The sequence below is a fragment of the Galleria mellonella genome, unplaced genomic scaffold (genome assembly GCF_026898425.1).
Source record: "Galleria mellonella isolate WM207_F2 unplaced genomic scaffold, CSIRO_AGI_GalMel_v1 utg463, whole genome shotgun sequence".
NCBI lineage: Eukaryota > Metazoa > Arthropoda > Insecta > Lepidoptera > Pyralidae > Galleria > Galleria mellonella.
The window spans coordinates 280,960-300,906 of NW_026442102.1; the positions used below are offsets into that span (position 1 = coordinate 280,960).

A 19,947-nucleotide genomic window follows, 5' to 3' on the forward strand; every position below is an offset into this window, starting at 1 on the left:
ATTTTTTTTATACAACTTAGTATGGCAAACAAGCTGACGGCCCATCTGATGGAAAGTGGTAACCGTCACCTATGGACATAAGCAGTACCATGGACATAACAGAGTATACTGTTTCACCCATGATACCCCCTATGCGTTGCCATTCCTGAGGACTCAGGTGTTATTCCTCTGTACCCAGTAAATTCATGCCATATCCCACCCTTCAAACCGAAACACAGTCATGCAAACACAACTGCTTCACGGTTGAAACACGAATAGGACAGAGGTACCCAAGCAATCGACTTTTGTACAAAGTCTCCCTCTGGTATATAGACTCTTAAATATGAAATAAGTAACTGGAACTACAGCTGTAGTGGTAGTGTTGTATAAGGTTGCAGAGCTCACAGTTCACACAGGTTTTTTTTTAATGGGTGATAATGGAATAGTAACCCCGCCTGCGCTATCGGTATACGCTGGCGGGGCACCAGTGAGAAATGATAGGTGACTATGAAAGCAGGTCAGTTAGCCCACCATGATGAATTCGACAAGAATTAATCATGATGGTTTCCAGGGGGAACCGCGTGGAGGTCGACCTGATAGGGTGTTGCTAGTTATGTGGAAATTAGACCCCATTACTAACAATACCTTTCCCCCAGTCCACGCAGGTTGAGTACAGTCACGTACGTTTTGTTTTTGATGTTTATTTTGATTTCTTTACAGGTCTCCTGGAATATTAAAATGGTCGATAAACTACACCGTTCGCTTTCAAACAAAATGCCGCGGTGGCTGGGTGATTCATTCATGTAGAAATCGATGGAGTGACTAAGCCGCACCCCCCTCGCCCATTGTGGGCCAGCCCTCTCACGACAACAACTCATTCATGTTAAGTTGGAGTTAGAACAAGCGAGGGCATCCTCTCTTCGCTTACACTATCAATATTCGTTCGGTGTAAATGTGTTGGGAGCAATTTATAAATTTTAATAATCTTTAAGACAAAAGCAGAAAAACTATTATATCACAGCGACATTTAATTTTAAACTCTATGTATAAAAAATATATGTACTCGTACAAAGGCGAGCTTATCTCTCATAAGTGATTTTTTCCAGCAAATATTTTTATGTAAATTAAATTGTTATTTAAAAATAAAAATAGACAGTCTTATGATTTGTGTACATTGTAATAAAAACACTTAAAGTTATTAGTATAACCATATTCGCAAAATACATTCACATACCCACAAACAAACGCGCGCTTGCGCGCACGCGCACACTCACACGCACACACACACACACACACACACACACACACACACACACACACACACACACACACGTGTGTGTGTGTGTGTGCGTGTGTGTATGTGTATATATATGCATTCTGGTATAACATTTGTTACTTATTATTTGCTTTTTTTGAATCTTTTGGTCTAACTCCGTCTTTAGACGTATTCTTGTTGTTCTTTGTTTTTTTATTAATTAATGTAACAGTTTCCGTCACGCAATGCTGTATAAATCAAGATCCTCTTTAGTTTTTCTTACCTACTTCATATAAGAAGTATGGATGGTATTCAGGATTTGTTTTCGCAGAACATGCGTGAGTTCATATCCTGCGCTCTACAAAAAGTGCTTCTAGTATATTTACGTAAGCTTGTGAGTTTTTATATCGATAAAGATCTTATTTATTTTGTAATACTTACTATTTTCGTTTAGCATTCAGTTTGTCAGTCAATCTTCTACAAATAAATAAATAATTGACTTATTCAAGTTTAAGTAAATTAACCTATGGTCCAATCATAATTATGTATCAATATTTCAGCCGTTAATTGTCCACTTGGGTACTTCTGTCCCATGTTTCAACCGTGAAGCAGTTGTGTTTGCTATGTTTCGGTTTGAAGAGTGGGATATGGCAGTAAATTTACAGGGTACAGAGGAATAACACCTGAGTTCTCAGGAATGGCAACGCATGGGGGGTATCATGGGCGAAGCAGTATACTCTGTTATGGCCATGGTATTGTTTATGTCTTTAGGCGACGGTTTACTTTCCATCAGGTGGGCCGTCAGCTTGTTTGCCCAAAAAAACACAGACCTAACTCGTTGACTGTCATAAGGCATTCCTTGTGACAGTCTAAATAGTCCAGGATCGTTAACCTGCGCCACCTGCGTCCACTGACTCCCTGCAATGCGATGCACTCGAGGTCGTTGCTCCGTTTAGTAGGTCGCTTTACACTGGACCGATATCCGTTCAATATTAATTAACGCGTATGTATTAATTGCGTTGTACAAGTTTAATGAATTACGTACATGATATAATATCGACTCATGTGAACCGCAAGTCAATTTGTATCGAAATTCGCAATTCGCGCCACGGATGTACGTCAGTGTTATTTACCTTTTAATGACGTCAAATATTTGCGTGGGTCCTCGGTAATTAAACAGTGTTTGTTATCTTTATAGATAATGATAACAATGTGGAGCGTAGGCAAGAGGTGTGGCGTCGACAGCTTGCCGCACATGTAAGTACCTAGTTCCAGTCTCGTAACGTACATCGCATACGACCTATTCTAGCGACCCGTGGATATTTTAATCTTTGAACGGCAACTTTAATGTTTCAAGCCCAATGTTCATCTCAGCCATTATACGTTCACTGCTGGACATAGGCCTCCCCCATAGACTGCCATAAAGAACGGTTCTGAGCCACCTGCGTCCACTGACTCCCTGCAATGCACTTGAGGTCGTCAGTCCATCTAGTTGGGGTCGACCTACACTGCGTTTGTCTGTGCCGGGTTTTTTTTAATGGGTGATAATGGAATTGTAACCCCACCCGCGCTATTGGTATACATCGGCGGGGCACCAGTGAGGGATGATAGATGAGGATGAAGCAGGTCAGTTAGCCCATCGTGACGAATTCAACAAGAATTGTTCACGATGGTTTCCAGGGGGAACCACGTGGAGGTCGACCTGATGCCCGTGCCGGGTTCTCAAGAACCTTTCGTCAATCCCAATATTGTGGAAGATTAATTAATGTTATTGGTGCAGCATTTCACTATATATATAATGGTAAGTATAAATTGTTAGTAAAACTATTAACAAAACTCCTTTATGGGGGAGGCTCATGTCCAGCAGTGGACAGTTAACGGCTGAGGTGATGATGATGAAGATAAATCATCGATGATTAAGATTATCATAGTTACAAATTTTAACATATTCTTATATATGAAAACTTGGTATAACTAGGGAACACTGAGCAATACATAAATAAATGTTTATATAAATAAATAGGAATATTTTATTGTTTCTCGGTCGATAAGTCAGTTTATTAGAAATATCTGCGTGAACACAAAATTCTTATTCAGTACGTCATGGTATGGTGTATGGACAGGTCACCGAAACCATAAAAAACAAGAGTAAACCAAACTTACGGATTCAAAAACATTTGATATTGAAAAAGTAGGTAGGTATCAGTTATTAAATTGATTTTACAGTTATGATTATTAGATCGATCACGAAATCCCCTTTTATAATAGTTCATTTACAGCGAAAACTACCAAAGTGTCAGTTGTCAGTGGCACTGTACTATAACGTATAGAGTATACGATAGGAATCCAACAGAATGACCTCTCAACTGCAACGATATAAGGTTTGTTTTATAGGACGCGTGCTACAGGGTGCGTGCGTGACGCGCCACGCGTATTCCTGTCATCTGGTGTACAATGTTCAATATTTGTGTAGCACACAAAGATGCATTGGATACACGAAATATGTGAGCCGTGGACACGACAATATAATCTACTAATATCTAAATCCACTAAGTCTAGCTTTTAAATTAATTTAAAAAAAAATCTTAATTGGGAGGTAAAAGTTAGATGTTCCAGCAAGTTACCTCTATGTACCATTTGTCTGCTAGATGAACTATCATATTGCTGTTTAGTGTATAGATAATCTGGTAGTATTATTTTATTGTTACCCTATTATTTCCTTCAGCCACAACAGAATATCAGTGTTTTGCTCTTTTAAGGGTGAAGCAATAAACTGAGTTGTGACCATTTTGTATTGTTATGGAACACGCATAAAAGGAAAAATTATACTTGGTTTTATGTATGTTAATTTAATATTTTTTTTTAACTCGCTTTTTATGTATAAATGTGTTTGTTATAATTTGTTTGCTGTACGTAATGCAAATAAATTATATATCTATCTACTTGTATCTAATAAAATACTTTATTCTTAAGTGTTTAGCTTTACTTAGTAATCGAAATAAATTTAGATAAAAGTAGATTTCGTATTATAAGTATGCTATTGCGCAATTGCCAAGTCATTATAATTATTATAAAAATAAAGATGTCTAATTGATACGGTCACTGTAAATATTGATATAACTGATTAGATAATAATATATAGCAAAGGAATTGAATATGACTGTATTTCCATAGATACTAAAGTCTTAGTTTTACATGATTTTTTACTGGTATGTTTTATCTTGATACGCCATCTAACGATGGTTTTTTATTTTATTGGATTTCTGAATTATATGCGTATGCAGTTAAAAAAACCTGCGTATGCAGGGCAAAAAGCTATCTTTCAAAAAAAAAAATACATAATTAATTATTATTATTACTGTTCAGGTTTTATTTATGTTACTTTAAAAATGGAACTTATTTATTTTCTTTTTCTGTCAATTAATATTTTGTTATTAGAGACCGTCATTTTTAAATACCACTATTATTGTACTAGGGAAAAAATATATCTTTATTTAGTATTTTCTATTTTATTGCTCTATACAACGAACCCTTCACATATTACACTTATTTGGAATGTTGCAACAATACGTCATGGCTGGTATAAAGAGTTATCGTTTTAAATTTTAATTACCATAAACCAGAATATTTTAATTAAACGTTATACTGCTTTTTATCTATAACAATGTTATTCAAAATAACTACCGCTGTATTTCCTGTCCTTATAACCACCGTGTACCGACCGATACGTCACATGTACATTAGTGGCAGCATTCCATTAAGAATATCATAATGAGCATGTATTGTATGGCTTTATATCTAAGTATTTATATACATGTTCCTGGAAAATGTACCTATTGTAAGTAACTGGTGGAATCCAGGAATAGTAGGAAGGATGTGTTCCTTCACATCGTAATGTATCGTAATTCTAGATTAATATTATATATATATATATATATATATATATATATATATATATATATATATATATATATATATGTATATATTATATATATATATACATATATTATAAAATAGAATATAGAATATGAGCTAATTATTTTATAATCACTCACAATTGAATTATAAGAGGAAAGACTTGATATTTTGTCCGTAAAGAATAAACTTAGACATTATTTAACCGGTTTTTTAAATTCTTTCACCTATAGAAAACCCCATTAAGGACTAAAATGGGCTATATTTCATAAAAAAAACCATGCGAAATCGGGCCGAGTGGCTAATTAATATAATAATTAGTATTGGTATATAATAAAGTAATCTTAGTTTAAATTTGTTTACATTTTGTACATTTTGAAATGTAATGAAGCGTAATTTTTGACTTTCTAAAATTTTCTATTTTCTCGTCTTAATAAATTGTACTTATTTTTTCGAGAAAGTAAATATCTTTTAGAGATAAGTTCGCCTTTGCTAACATTGTTATTAACTTATTGTTGTTACTGTATGTTTTAGTGCAATAAAGAATATATAGGTATATGTCTTAAATCACATGTAATTTTATAATTATTTTATTTATTTATTCTTTATTTGCACAATAAAACTTTGTACAGGTGGTGAGCTTAATGCCATATGGCATTCTCTACCAGCTAACTATTAGGGAAAAACAGAAAGCGTATGAAGGGCAAAAGTGGTGAAAAATATGTAACAAAATTATATATGTAATTTATTAATTAATTGTATAAAATGCAGTTGATGTGAGGGGTTGGTTAGATAGCTGAAGAGTTAGAGGCTTATGAGTTTGTAATAATAATAGAATGTTAATTAATTTAGCAGTCAGGCACATGTCGTTGGCCCAGTTGATAGTACGCGCCGCGAAGATCGACACTCGCTCGATATGTACTCGCTAATTACATCTGATAGGAATTAATTATTAGGTGAATTACCGCTTTGTTGCCAAGTCATATTGCTTACCTGATTTTATCACTTGCATTGTTTTAACACAATTTACAATAACTGCTCATTACACGTGTACCTGTCTAGAGGAGGTCTTGTCTCTCAATTATTATGAATGACATCATATAAATGACATCTTATTAACACGTGTATTTCCTTCACTTGTACTTAGTATCACATGTTTTAATTTATTATGCAACTTAGAATGGCAAACAATCTGACGGCCCATCTGATGGAAAGTGGTAACCGTCGCCTATAGACATGAGCAGTAACATGGACATAACAGAGTATACTATTTCGCCCGTGATACCCCCCATGCGTTGCCATTTCTGGGGACTGAGATGTTAAGCCTTTGTACCTTGTAAATTCACTGCCATATCTCACCCTTCAAAACGAAAATTATTTGTGTAATTGTCATATACGTTGTTAAAACACTATGTTTGGCTGAAATATTTAAATATATATTTTCGAACCGATACGATATCATAACCTTCAAGAAAAGAGCGTATTCTTTTTTAAAAGGCCGGCAGCACACTTGCAATGCCTGTAGTGTTGTGGGTGATCATGGGCGGCGGTAGTCACTTACCATCAGGTGTGCCGCATGCTCGTTTGCCCCCTGTGTTGTAAAAAAATATATATAATCAATTTATAACTTCAGTATGTTTATTTATACATAAAACATATTAGTGTACACGTCTTATATGGGAATAGGGTACTTTTATCCCGGTCAGTAAATATATCCCGGTCACGCGGACGAAGTCACGGGTAAAAGCTAAATAACTAAATAAAAAAGGACCACAAACGTTGTAAATTTACTTCGTATTGTACACAAAAACTATTATCGCTTACTGGAAGCATTGAATGGGTGTTTAAGGCGGATTCACAGTTAGGTGCAATGCGCCGGCGCGTCAGAAGACACCGGCGCCGGCGCTATCTGCGTCACAGATCAACTCGGAAGCTGGCATTAGCGAATTTTTACATATCAACTCACACTGTCAATGCTCCATTCACACCCCATCCGGTCGTGAATGAGTTCCGATTGTTTATTATAACAATACGTTGACAATTGTAAACCTCAAGCTCTAAGCCCACAGGGCGGCAGCGATGCAAGGGCCATATTTTTTGTCTAGTGACTCACGATGCTCACCGTCGAAGGAAAATCTAAACAGTGCAATTTAAACATCGTAGATTCCATTATGAAGAGGAACTTTTGACGTGTAGCGTGCGCGAGGATATGATATCAATTAAATAGATTTTCCCATTTTGTAAAAATGACAATGATTCAATTTTTTTTTATGCAACTTAGAATAGCAAACAAGCTGACGGCCCACCTTATGGAAAATGGTAACCGTCGCCTATAGACATGAGCAGTCAGATCATGGACATAACAGAGTATACTGTTTCACCCATAATACCCCCCATGCGTTGCCATTCCTGAGGACTCAGGTGTTATTCCTCCGTACCCAGTAAATTCACGCCATATCCCACCGTTCAAATCGAAACACAGCCATGCAAACACAACTGCTTAACGGTTAAAACACGAATGGGACAGAGGTACCCAAGCAATCATTCAAATCATATTCGGTTGTGTAAAAATTTGACACAATATGTAGGATATTGATAGATGCATATCAATAACATTTGTATATATGTATTGTATATGAATAATTCCGTGTGGTCCCGGCATAGAATAGGCCACCCCTTCCTTTCCCGTGGGTGTCGTAAGAGGCGACTAAGGGAGGGCGAGGGATGGGCAGCAGCATCCCTCTTAAAACGTCTATAAAGCCTAACTGCGGTTGCCAATCCGCCTGTCAAGTGTGGCAACTACTGGCTAAACCTCCCCTAGGGAGAGGCATAAGCCTATGATAATGACAGTTAAAGGCTGATGTGACGATTAAGATATGAATAGCATTTACTTATTACAATACATAACAATTGGAGGTTATTAAAAAAATAAATGATTTAAAAAACTTTATTAGATACAAAACGTGCCTGATGTTAATAGGTCGTACCATATATGAGCTTTTAAATATTTAAATACTATATTATTTTTAATGTAAGATATTTGAATTAGTAAACATAATGTTAACAGAGATTTAAAAAGGTAACTGTCATATCTATTTTGTTATTTTTAAATAGCTATTATTTTTTGTCTCTACCAATTTATCATTTCTATCAGACATACAAAGGTTGACTGGAAGATATCTCTTTTGTGGGATAAGTCCATACTGTACTCATTCTTTTTTTTTTTAAGAACTCTGTATACAAACTCTAAATAAATTGTGAACTTCATGTTTTGTTCTTTCTCAAGAGATAACATTCTGAAACTACAGTACGAGTAAAAAAGTAACGGCTTAAAACAGTTATTATACCAACTTACCTATATTAATGACCAACAAACTTTATTTTAATTTAGATTTTGATATAAAAAAATTAATACAAATTATAAAATTATAAATTTCCGAACCGATACGACAACATAACCTTTAAGAAAAGAGTATATTCCTTTTTAAGATGCCGACAGCACACCTGCAATGCCGCTGGTGTTGTTGGTGATCATGGGCGGCGGTAGTCACTTACCATCAGGTGAGACGCATGCTCGTTTGCCCCCTGTGTTGTAAAAAAAAAAAGTTTTAGAAATACGTAAATTATTTTTAAGTTGTTTAGATGTAATAAGTTACTCAATTATACTTAAATAGTTTCACGGATTTGAAATTTGGTACAAATATAGTCAAATAAACTCGATATATTTTGTTCTGATTTACACCAGCAAAGTTTTCGGTATATCGTGCAATTAGATCACCTTAAAAACTAGTTTGACAAATTAAAACATATTAAAGGAATATTTTTAATTTTAAAGAATAGAAAATAATATTTTTTAATATTTATGGAACAGTTGCTACTGACTAAGAAAATAACTTAATTAAGTATGAATCTAAATTAGGTAATTTACTAAGCATTATATAATAGGGAGGAAAGGGATTGTTAGTAATGGAGACTGAGAATCCTATTGCTAGCAATATACCCAACCAGGTCGACCTCCTCGCGGTTCCTCCTGGAAACTATCATTGTTAATTCCTGATGAATTCATCATGATGGGCTAACTGGCCTGTTTTTATTCTCATCTATCACCCTTCACTGGTGCTCCACCGGCGTATCCCGTTAGCGCAGGCGGGGTTACCATACCATTTTCACCTATCCAAAAAAAAAGCATTATGTAATAAGTAGGTATTTATAACCGCGACAGTCAGAAGTAAAATAATATAAATGCATTAAAATATTTACGAAAAATATTTACCAGAGGGAGACTTTGTACAAAAGTCGATTGCTTGGGTACCTCTGACCCATTCGTGTTTCAACCGTGAAGCAGTTGTGTTTGCATGGCTGTGTTTCGGTTTGAAGGGTGGGATATGACGTGAATTTACCTGAGTCCTCAGGAATGGCAACGCATGGAGGGTATCATGAGCGAAACAGTACAGTATACTCTGTTATGTCCGTGGTACTGCTCATGTCTATAGGCGACGGTTACCACTTTCCATCAGGTGGGCCGTCAGCTTGTTTGCTATTCTAAATTGTATAAAAAAATTTGATTATTACATATTTGCCATAATAATTTAGATATGAATACATTATTAGAAATAATTTAAACCAGAAATAGATGACTTAAAGTAGGAAGCTCGGAATAGAATTAAATAACAATATTGCACCAACAGGAAGGAAACCGCCGCATCACCATGAATCGTAACTGACACGTGTATATTTACAACGTTATATTTGCAGGTTGGAAGAATATTACAATTAAGACGTAATAGTGGTCATAAGAGTGTGTCATCAGACACTGAACGGGGAATGTTTGATATGTTGCAGGTTATTTGGGTGTCGTCATCATTATAATTTAACTGTCCACTGCTGAACTTAAGTCTATCTCATAAGGGGAGCTTTGCCAGTAGTTGCCACGCTTGGCAGACGGGTTGGCAACCGCAGTTAAGCTTTAAGAGATGTTTTAAGAGGGACTTTACTGCCCCTCCCCCTAACATTAAATTCCTTTAGCCTTCTTACGATAGGAGAGGAAATGGTGGCCTATTCTATGCTGGGATCAAACAGTATTTGAGTGTTGGGCAAGTAATGCGTTTGTAACTATAATTAGAAAATATTTTTTACATAAATGTAATCACGACTTACGACTACGACGAACATGGGTATAAATTAGAGATGTTTTTTTTATGTTTGTTACTCAATAACGTATAAATAGGCCATTGTAGGCTATTTATAGATTATAAATTTATCATGGAGCCTTCATTCTAGTCATTGACTGTCCACTGCTGAACATAAGCCTTCCCTGTAAGGGGAGCTTTGCCAGGAATTGTCACATATAGAGCCTTACCATTTAGCAAATCATATTCGTGATTGCTTCAATCATTGTGTATAAAATTGCCAATAAATTTGGATAAAATTGGCGCATATTTCAGCAATGTCCTGGATTAGTTAAAAGAAAATGTTTACCTTTTATATTTGTATAAATTATATTACATGAATATAAAGTTGGCAAATAGTTGGGACACTTGATACGACACGACGAACTTATGAACATTATAATAGAAGGTAAGATAGAAGGATGGAGGGGAAGAGGGAGACCAAGGAAGGAGTTGGTGTCGTGTCGTATCATTTATAACTTACTTGTTATATCAGTAATTAATATGCCATATGAATACGGATAAATGTAATATAATATTAAGTAATATATATTAACATATGATGGTATTTGTAAAATGTGCATTGTATAAAATGTACATAGCAAATAAGTTAATTTAGATTTTTATAATTATTTATAGTGTCATTATATTATGGCAGAATTAAATATATATATATATATATATATATATTGTATTTTATATACTAAATTTGTATATTAAATACACTGATATAGTGTCTACTTTATTTTGGCATTTAATAAATAAGCGATTCACACTTTATTAAACTAAACGGAATAATAGAAAGCAAGTTTCCATGTATACATTTTTTTAAAATTTTCATTCAAGTTTATAATGTTGTCATTGTCGGATACGCGACCGTAGTTCCGAGATGGTCATTAGTCAGAGAATTCGAGTGTCAGTCAAACGCAATCATAGCGCCTCAGGGCAGTGATTCCGTGGTCGACGGTGACGGTGCATTCAAAATACCTTTGGGCTTTCCCAACAGTTTGCGTAGTCCAAATAGCAAATAGATCTCGCATTTGTTGTTGGAATAGCACGCTTTGACGCACTCGCCCCTCCCGTGTATTTGCCCTGTACCAAGTATTTGTCACCCAAAATAAAAATGTATATTTACATAATATAGTTTCGCGGAATGAACTCGCGTCAAACTTCATTTGTCACTGAAGAGTATTCGGTACTGATGGTCAACAATCTGTTTACGACTTGTTAGCATTCTATGTAATTGGAAATTACTTTTCATATTTAACCTGTGCTGTGGTCCGGTTTGAAGGGTTAGATATAGCAATGAAATTAGTAGATATTATGACTCAAAATCATGCCATAAACGCAGGCAATGCGTGAGCTTTAACTGCACAAGTAATACTTCTGATGTTGCAAAGTTATGGGCCACTATGACCACACACCATAAGGTGGATAGATAATACATATCTATTATAATATAGACATTATTTATAATTACCACAGTTATTGTATTTTTAAAAAATATATTTTTTGATGTCCGCAATATTAAATATATACCTACTTATACGTATTCGTATCAGCTTTTAACTGTCTGTTGCTAAACCTCTTCCTCTTCTCCCTCCATAAACAGTATTTGCCATTGAAAGGTTTTGCCAGTAGTTGCCACGCTTAGCAGGTGGGTTGACAACCACAGTTTGGCTTTGGTGTAGTTTTAAGAGGGACGCTACTCCCATCCCTCTACCATTCAATATTTATTACTTATTTACATATACTCATCACCCACCTATTTCCCTGAAGTCAAATAGACAGTTTCATCTAAGCTCTTTTGACAAACGTCTTTAACCAGAGGGAGACTGTACAAAAGTCGTTTGCTTCGGCACTTCTGTCCTATTCGTGTTTCTACCGTGAAGCAGTTGTGTTTGCATGGCTGTGTTTCGCTTTGAAGGGTGGGATATGACAGTGAATTTACAAGGTACAGAGGAATAACACCTTAGTCCTGAGGAATGGCAACGTATGTGGGGTATCATGGGTGAAACAGTATGCTCTGTTATGTCCACTTCCCAGCAGGTGGGCCGTCGGCTTGTTTGTCATTCTCAGTTGTATAAAAAAAAAACGACAAAAGTGAAAATAATATGCTGATGGCATATAGATAAATAAATTTCTCACTCTTAGTCTTCATACATTATTTTGTTTGGGGATTATACAAACAATGGATTCTTTTATTACCAATTTCTAGTTAATTCAAGGCAAAAATTTCGTACATTCTCAAGCTTTAATGACATAAAGATAAAGTGTACAAGTGGACAACTTATGCGATAGTATACGAAACACATCCTTCCATCCATTGAACTGGGATATCTTTTACAAAAAGAGGTGACACTGTGCAAAAAATATTTTACAATAATTATATTCTCTGTGTTTAAAAAAAAAAACAACAATTGATGTTTTTATCAGCTTAATCTTTAAAACTTTTAGGGTCATATCGGAATGTGGTGAGAAGCGACTGCGAAGCGATAATTAAGGCATAATGATATTGTTTACCAATATCGCTTGCTTTTGTTACAGTATAAAGAAATTCCTGTCTACTTACAATGATTTGTGTAACACCTTAATTTATGAATGGCTATTTGGAAAATAACAATGCGCGTAAGTATGAACGAAATGTCCTCAAAGCGACTCATTTAAGTAAATATTCGTGTTAGGTATGAATCATGTAGTCGTGACTTAGAAATTGTATTGACTTAAGTATACGCCTATGTGGATGACGAAACAAATAAATAATATTATATATATATATATATATATATATATATATTTAATGTATGTATATGTATTAATGTTGTTATTATATTCATAACCAGAACAAATTGTTATATAGTGCCAACACCGTAGGGTGAGGACCTGGTGATCTGTAACACAGGTTTATCCTACTTCAGACACCAGTTCTTCACAATACATTAAATTATGTAACCTCCAAAAATAAATGTATTAGAATATAATAGATGTACAACTGGTATTGTAAAGAGAATAAACTTTATTATTATTAAAAAAAAATATATATTATAAAACATAATCATATAAATAATCAATACAGTCAACCTTTCTAATATTGTAAATGTGTACTCTTTATTGTTTCTGCCAAAAGATTACAATAGTAATTATAAATTGTCTGTACGACTACCGTTCAGTTAACATATTGTAAGAATCGCTCAATACTATTATTTTAAAAAGTGAAGTTTACAGTTGCCATTCCTATCTTTGATTAAGTAAATTCTGAAATTGAATCCTTTTGTGTTTGAATTGTGCTGTGACTTGAAGTATTTATGGTATTTTTTATGGTTTTTTTTCAATCAAATCTATTTATACGTAAAAACAAAATACCCACGAAAAGTGGTACTGCAAGTGTCTTATGATAACGCGTAAGCGACGCGTTCTCCACGGCGCTTACGACGTTCTTCTCGCGGTTTCGCTGAGTTTGTGATACACTTTGCAACCTGCGGGGTCTAGCATGAAATGAAATTCCGAAATTTAGGACTTAATTTTGTGTTTTTGTTTATACCAAAATCGGACCAATAAATGGAGTTTAACATTTCGTTCGTCATATATCCTATCATAAAAGTCCAAAGGAACAATATTTTAATATTTTTAATATTTCCAAACGACATGTATTATGTAATTTTAACATCAAATTTGTGTTTCGTTTGGCTCCGAAATTTCGGAAAATATTTCATGGTAGCCCCTCGTACTGTTTTATTGTTAAGGCTCCAAAATAACACAAAATTCTTTGAAATTGTTAATACGCCGATTGACCTAGAAGCAATAAAACCAATTTTTTTTTAATTAAAATTATTGAATATCAGCTTTTACATTATGCCTTTGGTTTCGAATATATGGGGTTACTGTAGCGGTGAATCGTCGAAATAAAGATAAAAAAATTATCAATTGTAATGGATGTAAAAGGTCATACCATTTTCTTTGTCTGTCAATTGATGAAATCGCAAAGGATTCGAGGGTTTTTCGAATATGGAAGTGTCCGGGATGTTTGAACCAGTCTCCGAAATCCTTGAGAAGCGATTCGACTCCCGTGCGTAATTCGTCCACGCCTCGAGTAAGTAAAAGACCTGCACTGAACTCAGCATCTCCTATTGGAATGTCCGCCACTAGAGAGGATATGCGTTCTATTATACTCGTACAAGAAGTTATAAAGGAGGAATTCAGTGCTATGATAGAACGCATCAATACTTCTATGATAAACACCATCATCGAACATATGGAACCTATAAAAAGGGAAATAATCGACATTGTCCACTCTATAGATCTTATTAATAAAAGACAACAATGTCAACTTCATCCGCAATATATATAAATGTCAAATTTATTTTTATTTCTGGCATTTAAGTTAGTCACCAGTACAAAAGTTATTATCGAAGTAAAAGCATTTTTCTAATAAAAGGGATCGTAACTTAATTAAAAAAGAATTGAGATTTTGTATAATTTTCCACTGGACAGAGGGCCTACCATGAAATGTTTTCCGAAATTTCGGAGCCAAACGAAACAGAAATTTGATGTTAAAATTACATAATACATGCCGTTTGGAAATATTAAAAATGTTAAAATATTGTTCCTTTGGACTTTTTTGATAGGATGTATGACGAACGAAATGTTAAACTCCATTTATTGGTCCGATTTTGGTGTAAACAAAAACACGAAATTAAGTCTGAAATTTCGGAATTTCATTTCATGGTAGACCCGCAGGTATGTTATGTTTTTTTAAAAAAAAGAATCTTCATTGTCAGTAATTAAATTTTTTATTAATATTATTGGTACTTAACATATTATTTGTTTCTAAATAACTGCAATGGTGACAGAAATTTAAATAAATATTTACATAAATTATAAATAATTATATATATACACACATGCATTCACATATATACATACATACACATACACATATATATACATACACATACACAAAATACACACAACGTACATATAAATATCAGATTGATGACATTTACAAATAAGTACGATTGCTTTGATTCGTAGGCATTTAGTACGTTAATAGAAGGAAGTTATTGAAGAATAAACTAATTTTATTAAAAAAGCATATGATTATCGAATTAGAAAGGTACTTAACATATTATATGAATAGATAAACTGATTTACAAATAAGTACGATTGCTTTGATTCGTAGGCATTTAGTACGTTAATAGAAGGAAGTTATTGAAGAATAAGCATTTTATAAAGCATATGATTATCGAATTGGATCCTGAATTTAGTTAATACACGCGTTATCGTGGCTTAATTAAATCGCGCAGATTGTTTTAGAATGTAAAACAAGCACAGGAAAAAAAGAATTCGTGATTTTTTACTCTACTATGTTATTTTTTTCATTTATATATTTTTAAATGCAAAGTGAAGCTTATTTTTTAATTCATACAAGTAATATTACAAATAAATAACTTAGAATTTATTTAAAAAGGGTTGGGTTGACTGGAAGAGATCTCTGTCAGAGATAAGTCCACCCTTGCTCAAAATATTTACAAATGCATTAACAATGTAATTTACAAGTGCAATAAAGAATATATATAAAAAGAAATTATGGACTGTGTTGGCTCGTTTCCACGTGTTGATTGAAAGAATAATTTTGTGGCGATTCCTGGTAATTGTCCATTTCAGGAACTAGATTTTCAACCGTGGTCGGTATTTGAGGCGACGGCGAGGTCTCCCCCGTGTTGTACGGTAAATACCTCTGAGCGTTATAATATCCACGACGGTATTCGTATTGCTCGCAATCTGTATGATACAAGAGATTGTTTATTTGGTGCTGTACGTCAATGTAGGTTAGTTTAGAATAAGTCCTAAACTTGGCGGCTAAATAATTCGCGTACAGCTGATACTCGTCTAATTCGGTGACCGCTTGAGCTTCTGCGTTTGTGGTCTTGGTAAGCGAGCTTGGTGAATTCGGCATGTCAAAAGTCGGTTCAATTCTCGTGTCTTTCTGTGCGACAAATGTCCTATATTTTTGTTTAGTCCTGACCGTGGATGTTGAAGAGTCGGTATTACGAGAGGTGACTTGTTCCTCAGACGTGATACTTCCTGTTGAGGGTGCTCGCGTGACGAATTCATGGTCTTCATGCTGCTCTTGTTCCTGCAATTGAAATTAATATTTATTCTTTCAATTTCAAAATAAAAAAAAATATTATTATTTCTGTCGTTAACTGTCCACTGCTGGACAAGCTTTCCCTATAAGGGGAGTTTTGCCAGTAGTTGCCACACTTGGCAGGCGGGTTGGCAATCGCAGTTAGGCTTTTAGAGATGTTGTAAGAGAGACGTTGCTGCCCATCCCTCGTTCTCCGTTAGTCACTTCTTGCTCCTGCAGGAAAGGATGATGCGCCTCATTCTATGCCGTGGCACACACGGCGAAGGGAAAATATGTATATAATTATTAAAAATTATTAGAATTGAGAAGTGAAAAATTCTTATATTAAATTATATGTACTAACTGGTTGTCTTGCTAACGGATTAAAGTTTAGTGAAATGATAATGATTATAACAGAAGGCATTCGTGTCAATTATAAATAAGATATTACTTTGCGTGTTGTTATAGAAAATTTATAATAAATGGAATATTAGCAACAGTTATTCGTTTGTGCCTACTAGGGTAGGATTGGGATTGGATCCCATTAGGATGGGAGACAGTCGTGAACGATCTATATGTAAAATATTAGTATCATTCTAAGATGCTTTCTTATTGTCGAAATGATCTTAAATGATGGTAGAATAATTATTAATCTATCTAATGTAATCCTTTTTTAAATGTACCTATATATTTATTAAAATTATGTTTACTTACAGTAAAATTTTTTTGATATTGTTTACTTCTGTTCAAAAGGAACTGCATATATTTAAAGGGATACCAAGTGGATTGGTATACCTCAGCTCCTGGAGTAAAAACATAAACATAAATTATTTTTTTAATTTAATAACTACCGGTTTAACTTACGTGTAATTAGATCGAGAAAGCTAGATTTGTTTTGGAATCAATTCGCAATCCTTAGTCATGAGCGACTGTGAGGCGAGCATGAATCTGACTGTGCGACTCGACCTGTTGAACGCGAGTTATAGGTGCTTGCGGCATCATCACAGATAAAAAAGACGGCATTCGGAACTCTTCGGGTATGAACGGCAGGTCTCCGTAGCTTTCTTCTTCATCTGCCATGTTATTGCCACATAGCTGTGTTGGTAAGCCGTCGTGTACATACAGTGCTCACAGTGTCGCCCTTCAACTTGACCTTGACCTTGACATCTTTGGCCTTGACTGTGGATGAAACACGGAGAAGCGGCACTAAGGCACTAGTCGAGCTTTTTCGATCTAACTACATATGAGTTAAACCGATAGATATTCTATTAAACAATATAATATGTGCTTACGAAGTTTTTAGCGTAAATTAATTAGATTGTTCATTTGCATGCATAGGTAACATACCTACAAAGTTGACATATTTGTTCAATGAATAACGTATTCATTGAACGAGTAGAGAATTGATGTTCAAAACAGGATATTTTCAACAATATTATAAATCTGTATAAGTAAGCAAAATTCTACGTTTGAAAAATAACAATTTAACTTAAACAAAATGCATATAACGCTATAATAATACACTCACCTAAACCAGTTTTGTTGGATTTCTTTATTTTCGCCTTTTCGCGGCGAAGAGCCGCTAACAAGTAGTCCATTTTCTTTTTCAGTTCTTGAACGGTACATTTCATTTCAACGGACAGTTCGTCCCATGCTTCCTGTTTCGAGTTCCTGTTATAATAGTTCTTATGTGTCGGGTTCCATAACACCTCCTTATCTCTATAGGCACTGATGTACTTTAAAACCTTTTCGTTGGACCAGTTCATAGTGAACGCAGCGCGTGCGACGGAATGATACGTGCACTCTTATTGGACCACACGTCCACACTAACGCCGTATCCGTATCACTGAAGGATGAGGATAGAATAAAAACAGACTCGGCGTGAAACTGGTTGTAATCGAGACCATGTATTATGGCTGTTTGTATCATTAGGTACAACTTCACACGAGGGATCCTGATACGCGTATCACGGTGTGCGTATCATCTTCACCTTCGTATCGATACGATGTTCGATGCGCTCAAAATATGATGGGATGATGAAACGAAAATTGAATTGGCAGAATGATTGGCTTAAGGTTGAGTTACACTGAAAGAACGAAGTTTTTTTTATACAACTTAGAATGGCAAACAAGCTGACGGCCCATCTAATGGAAAGTGGTAACCGTCGCCTATAGACATGAGCAGTACCATGGACATAACAGAGTATAATATTTCGCCCATGATACCCCCCCCCCCCTATGCGTTGCCATTCCTGAGGACTCAGATGTTATTCCTCTGTACCCAGTAAATTCATAAGTGCATATGCTGGATTAAAACGGTGTTTACACTAAAGAGCAAGGAATGAACTTTTTTCATTGATAATGAAGTGGTAACCCTACCTGGGCTATTGGTATATGCTGGCGGGACACCTGTAAGAGATGAAAGGTGAGTATAAAAGCAAGAAAAGTTGGTCCATCGTAATGTTTTCGTTAAAAAATTCAATGGTTTTTAACCGTCGTTTTATTATCAACCGGAGAGATTTATAATATAGTCATAAACAAGACGCAATATTCCATTTTACTAACAATCGAGATTCTCTGAAAAATATAAGAGCCAATTTGTAGTATGCCAGAGAGCTCTTCTGTTTTTGTCGTGAAATGACATGAAATTAATTGCGATGAATGTAATGAGGTAAGTTTAGATAAAATTATACATTTTGTAAAGCCTTAACATTCCTCAACATTTTTACATGTATTATTATTGCTAGCTATTAATTGTAAGTTATATTAATAATTGTATGTAAATACGTAAACTTTATCGTTTTCATTAATTGATTCAATATTATTTTTATTTCGTTTTCTCTCTCATTAATGAAAATTTTCTAACATAGAGAGATACAATCATAACGCAATTATTCAATGATATTTAACCATATTTAACATTTTTAAACCGGATTTAGCAACATGAATCACTGACGCCAGAAATATGTAGGTAAAAGTGACATTCCATAACAAGAGAAAATAAAAAAATAGTGAATGCTCCGGATATTTTAAACACACTTTTCCTATATTATTGATTTAACACATGCTAGTCGAGTGTAGTGTGAATAAATGATTTTAGAAAAGTAATTAGAATTTGCGGAAAGAGCGATTGTCTTTTATAAATGATATTTTTATTTAAATAGGTATATATATATATATATATATATATATATATATATATATATATATATATATATATATATATATATATATATATATATATATATATATAACTACACAACATATATATAACAATGATATAGCTTGATTTGTTGTTTAACAATATTAATGAAAAGATAATTGAATTTTATTAAAATTATTATGGGAATAACGAAATTAGTAATAGCTCTATATAATCGACACTTGAAATAAATTGATCAATTGGTAATGTAATATAATACAGTTTTTTTTAATGGATGCTAATGGAATAGTATTCCCGTCTGTGTTAACGGTATAAGCTGGCAGGGCACCAATGAGGGGTGA

General features: G+C 34.4%; 1 protein-coding gene across 1 annotated transcript; it reads right to left on the reverse strand.

Moving 5' to 3' along the window:
- Positions 1–15,607: 15,607 nt before the first annotated feature.
- LOC128201480 (uncharacterized) lies at positions 15,608–18,473 on the reverse strand. Its single transcript, XM_052898620.1, has 3 exons — positions 17,973–18,473; positions 17,159–17,247; positions 15,608–16,453 (listed from the first exon to the last, which is right to left on the reverse strand). Exons 1-3 carry the CDS (start codon positions 18,208–18,210, stop codon positions 15,902–15,904), a joined length of 879 nt encoding a protein of 292 aa, XP_052754580.1. The 5' UTR covers positions 18,211–18,473; the 3' UTR covers positions 15,608–15,901.
- Positions 18,474–19,947: the final 1,474 nt, after the last annotated feature.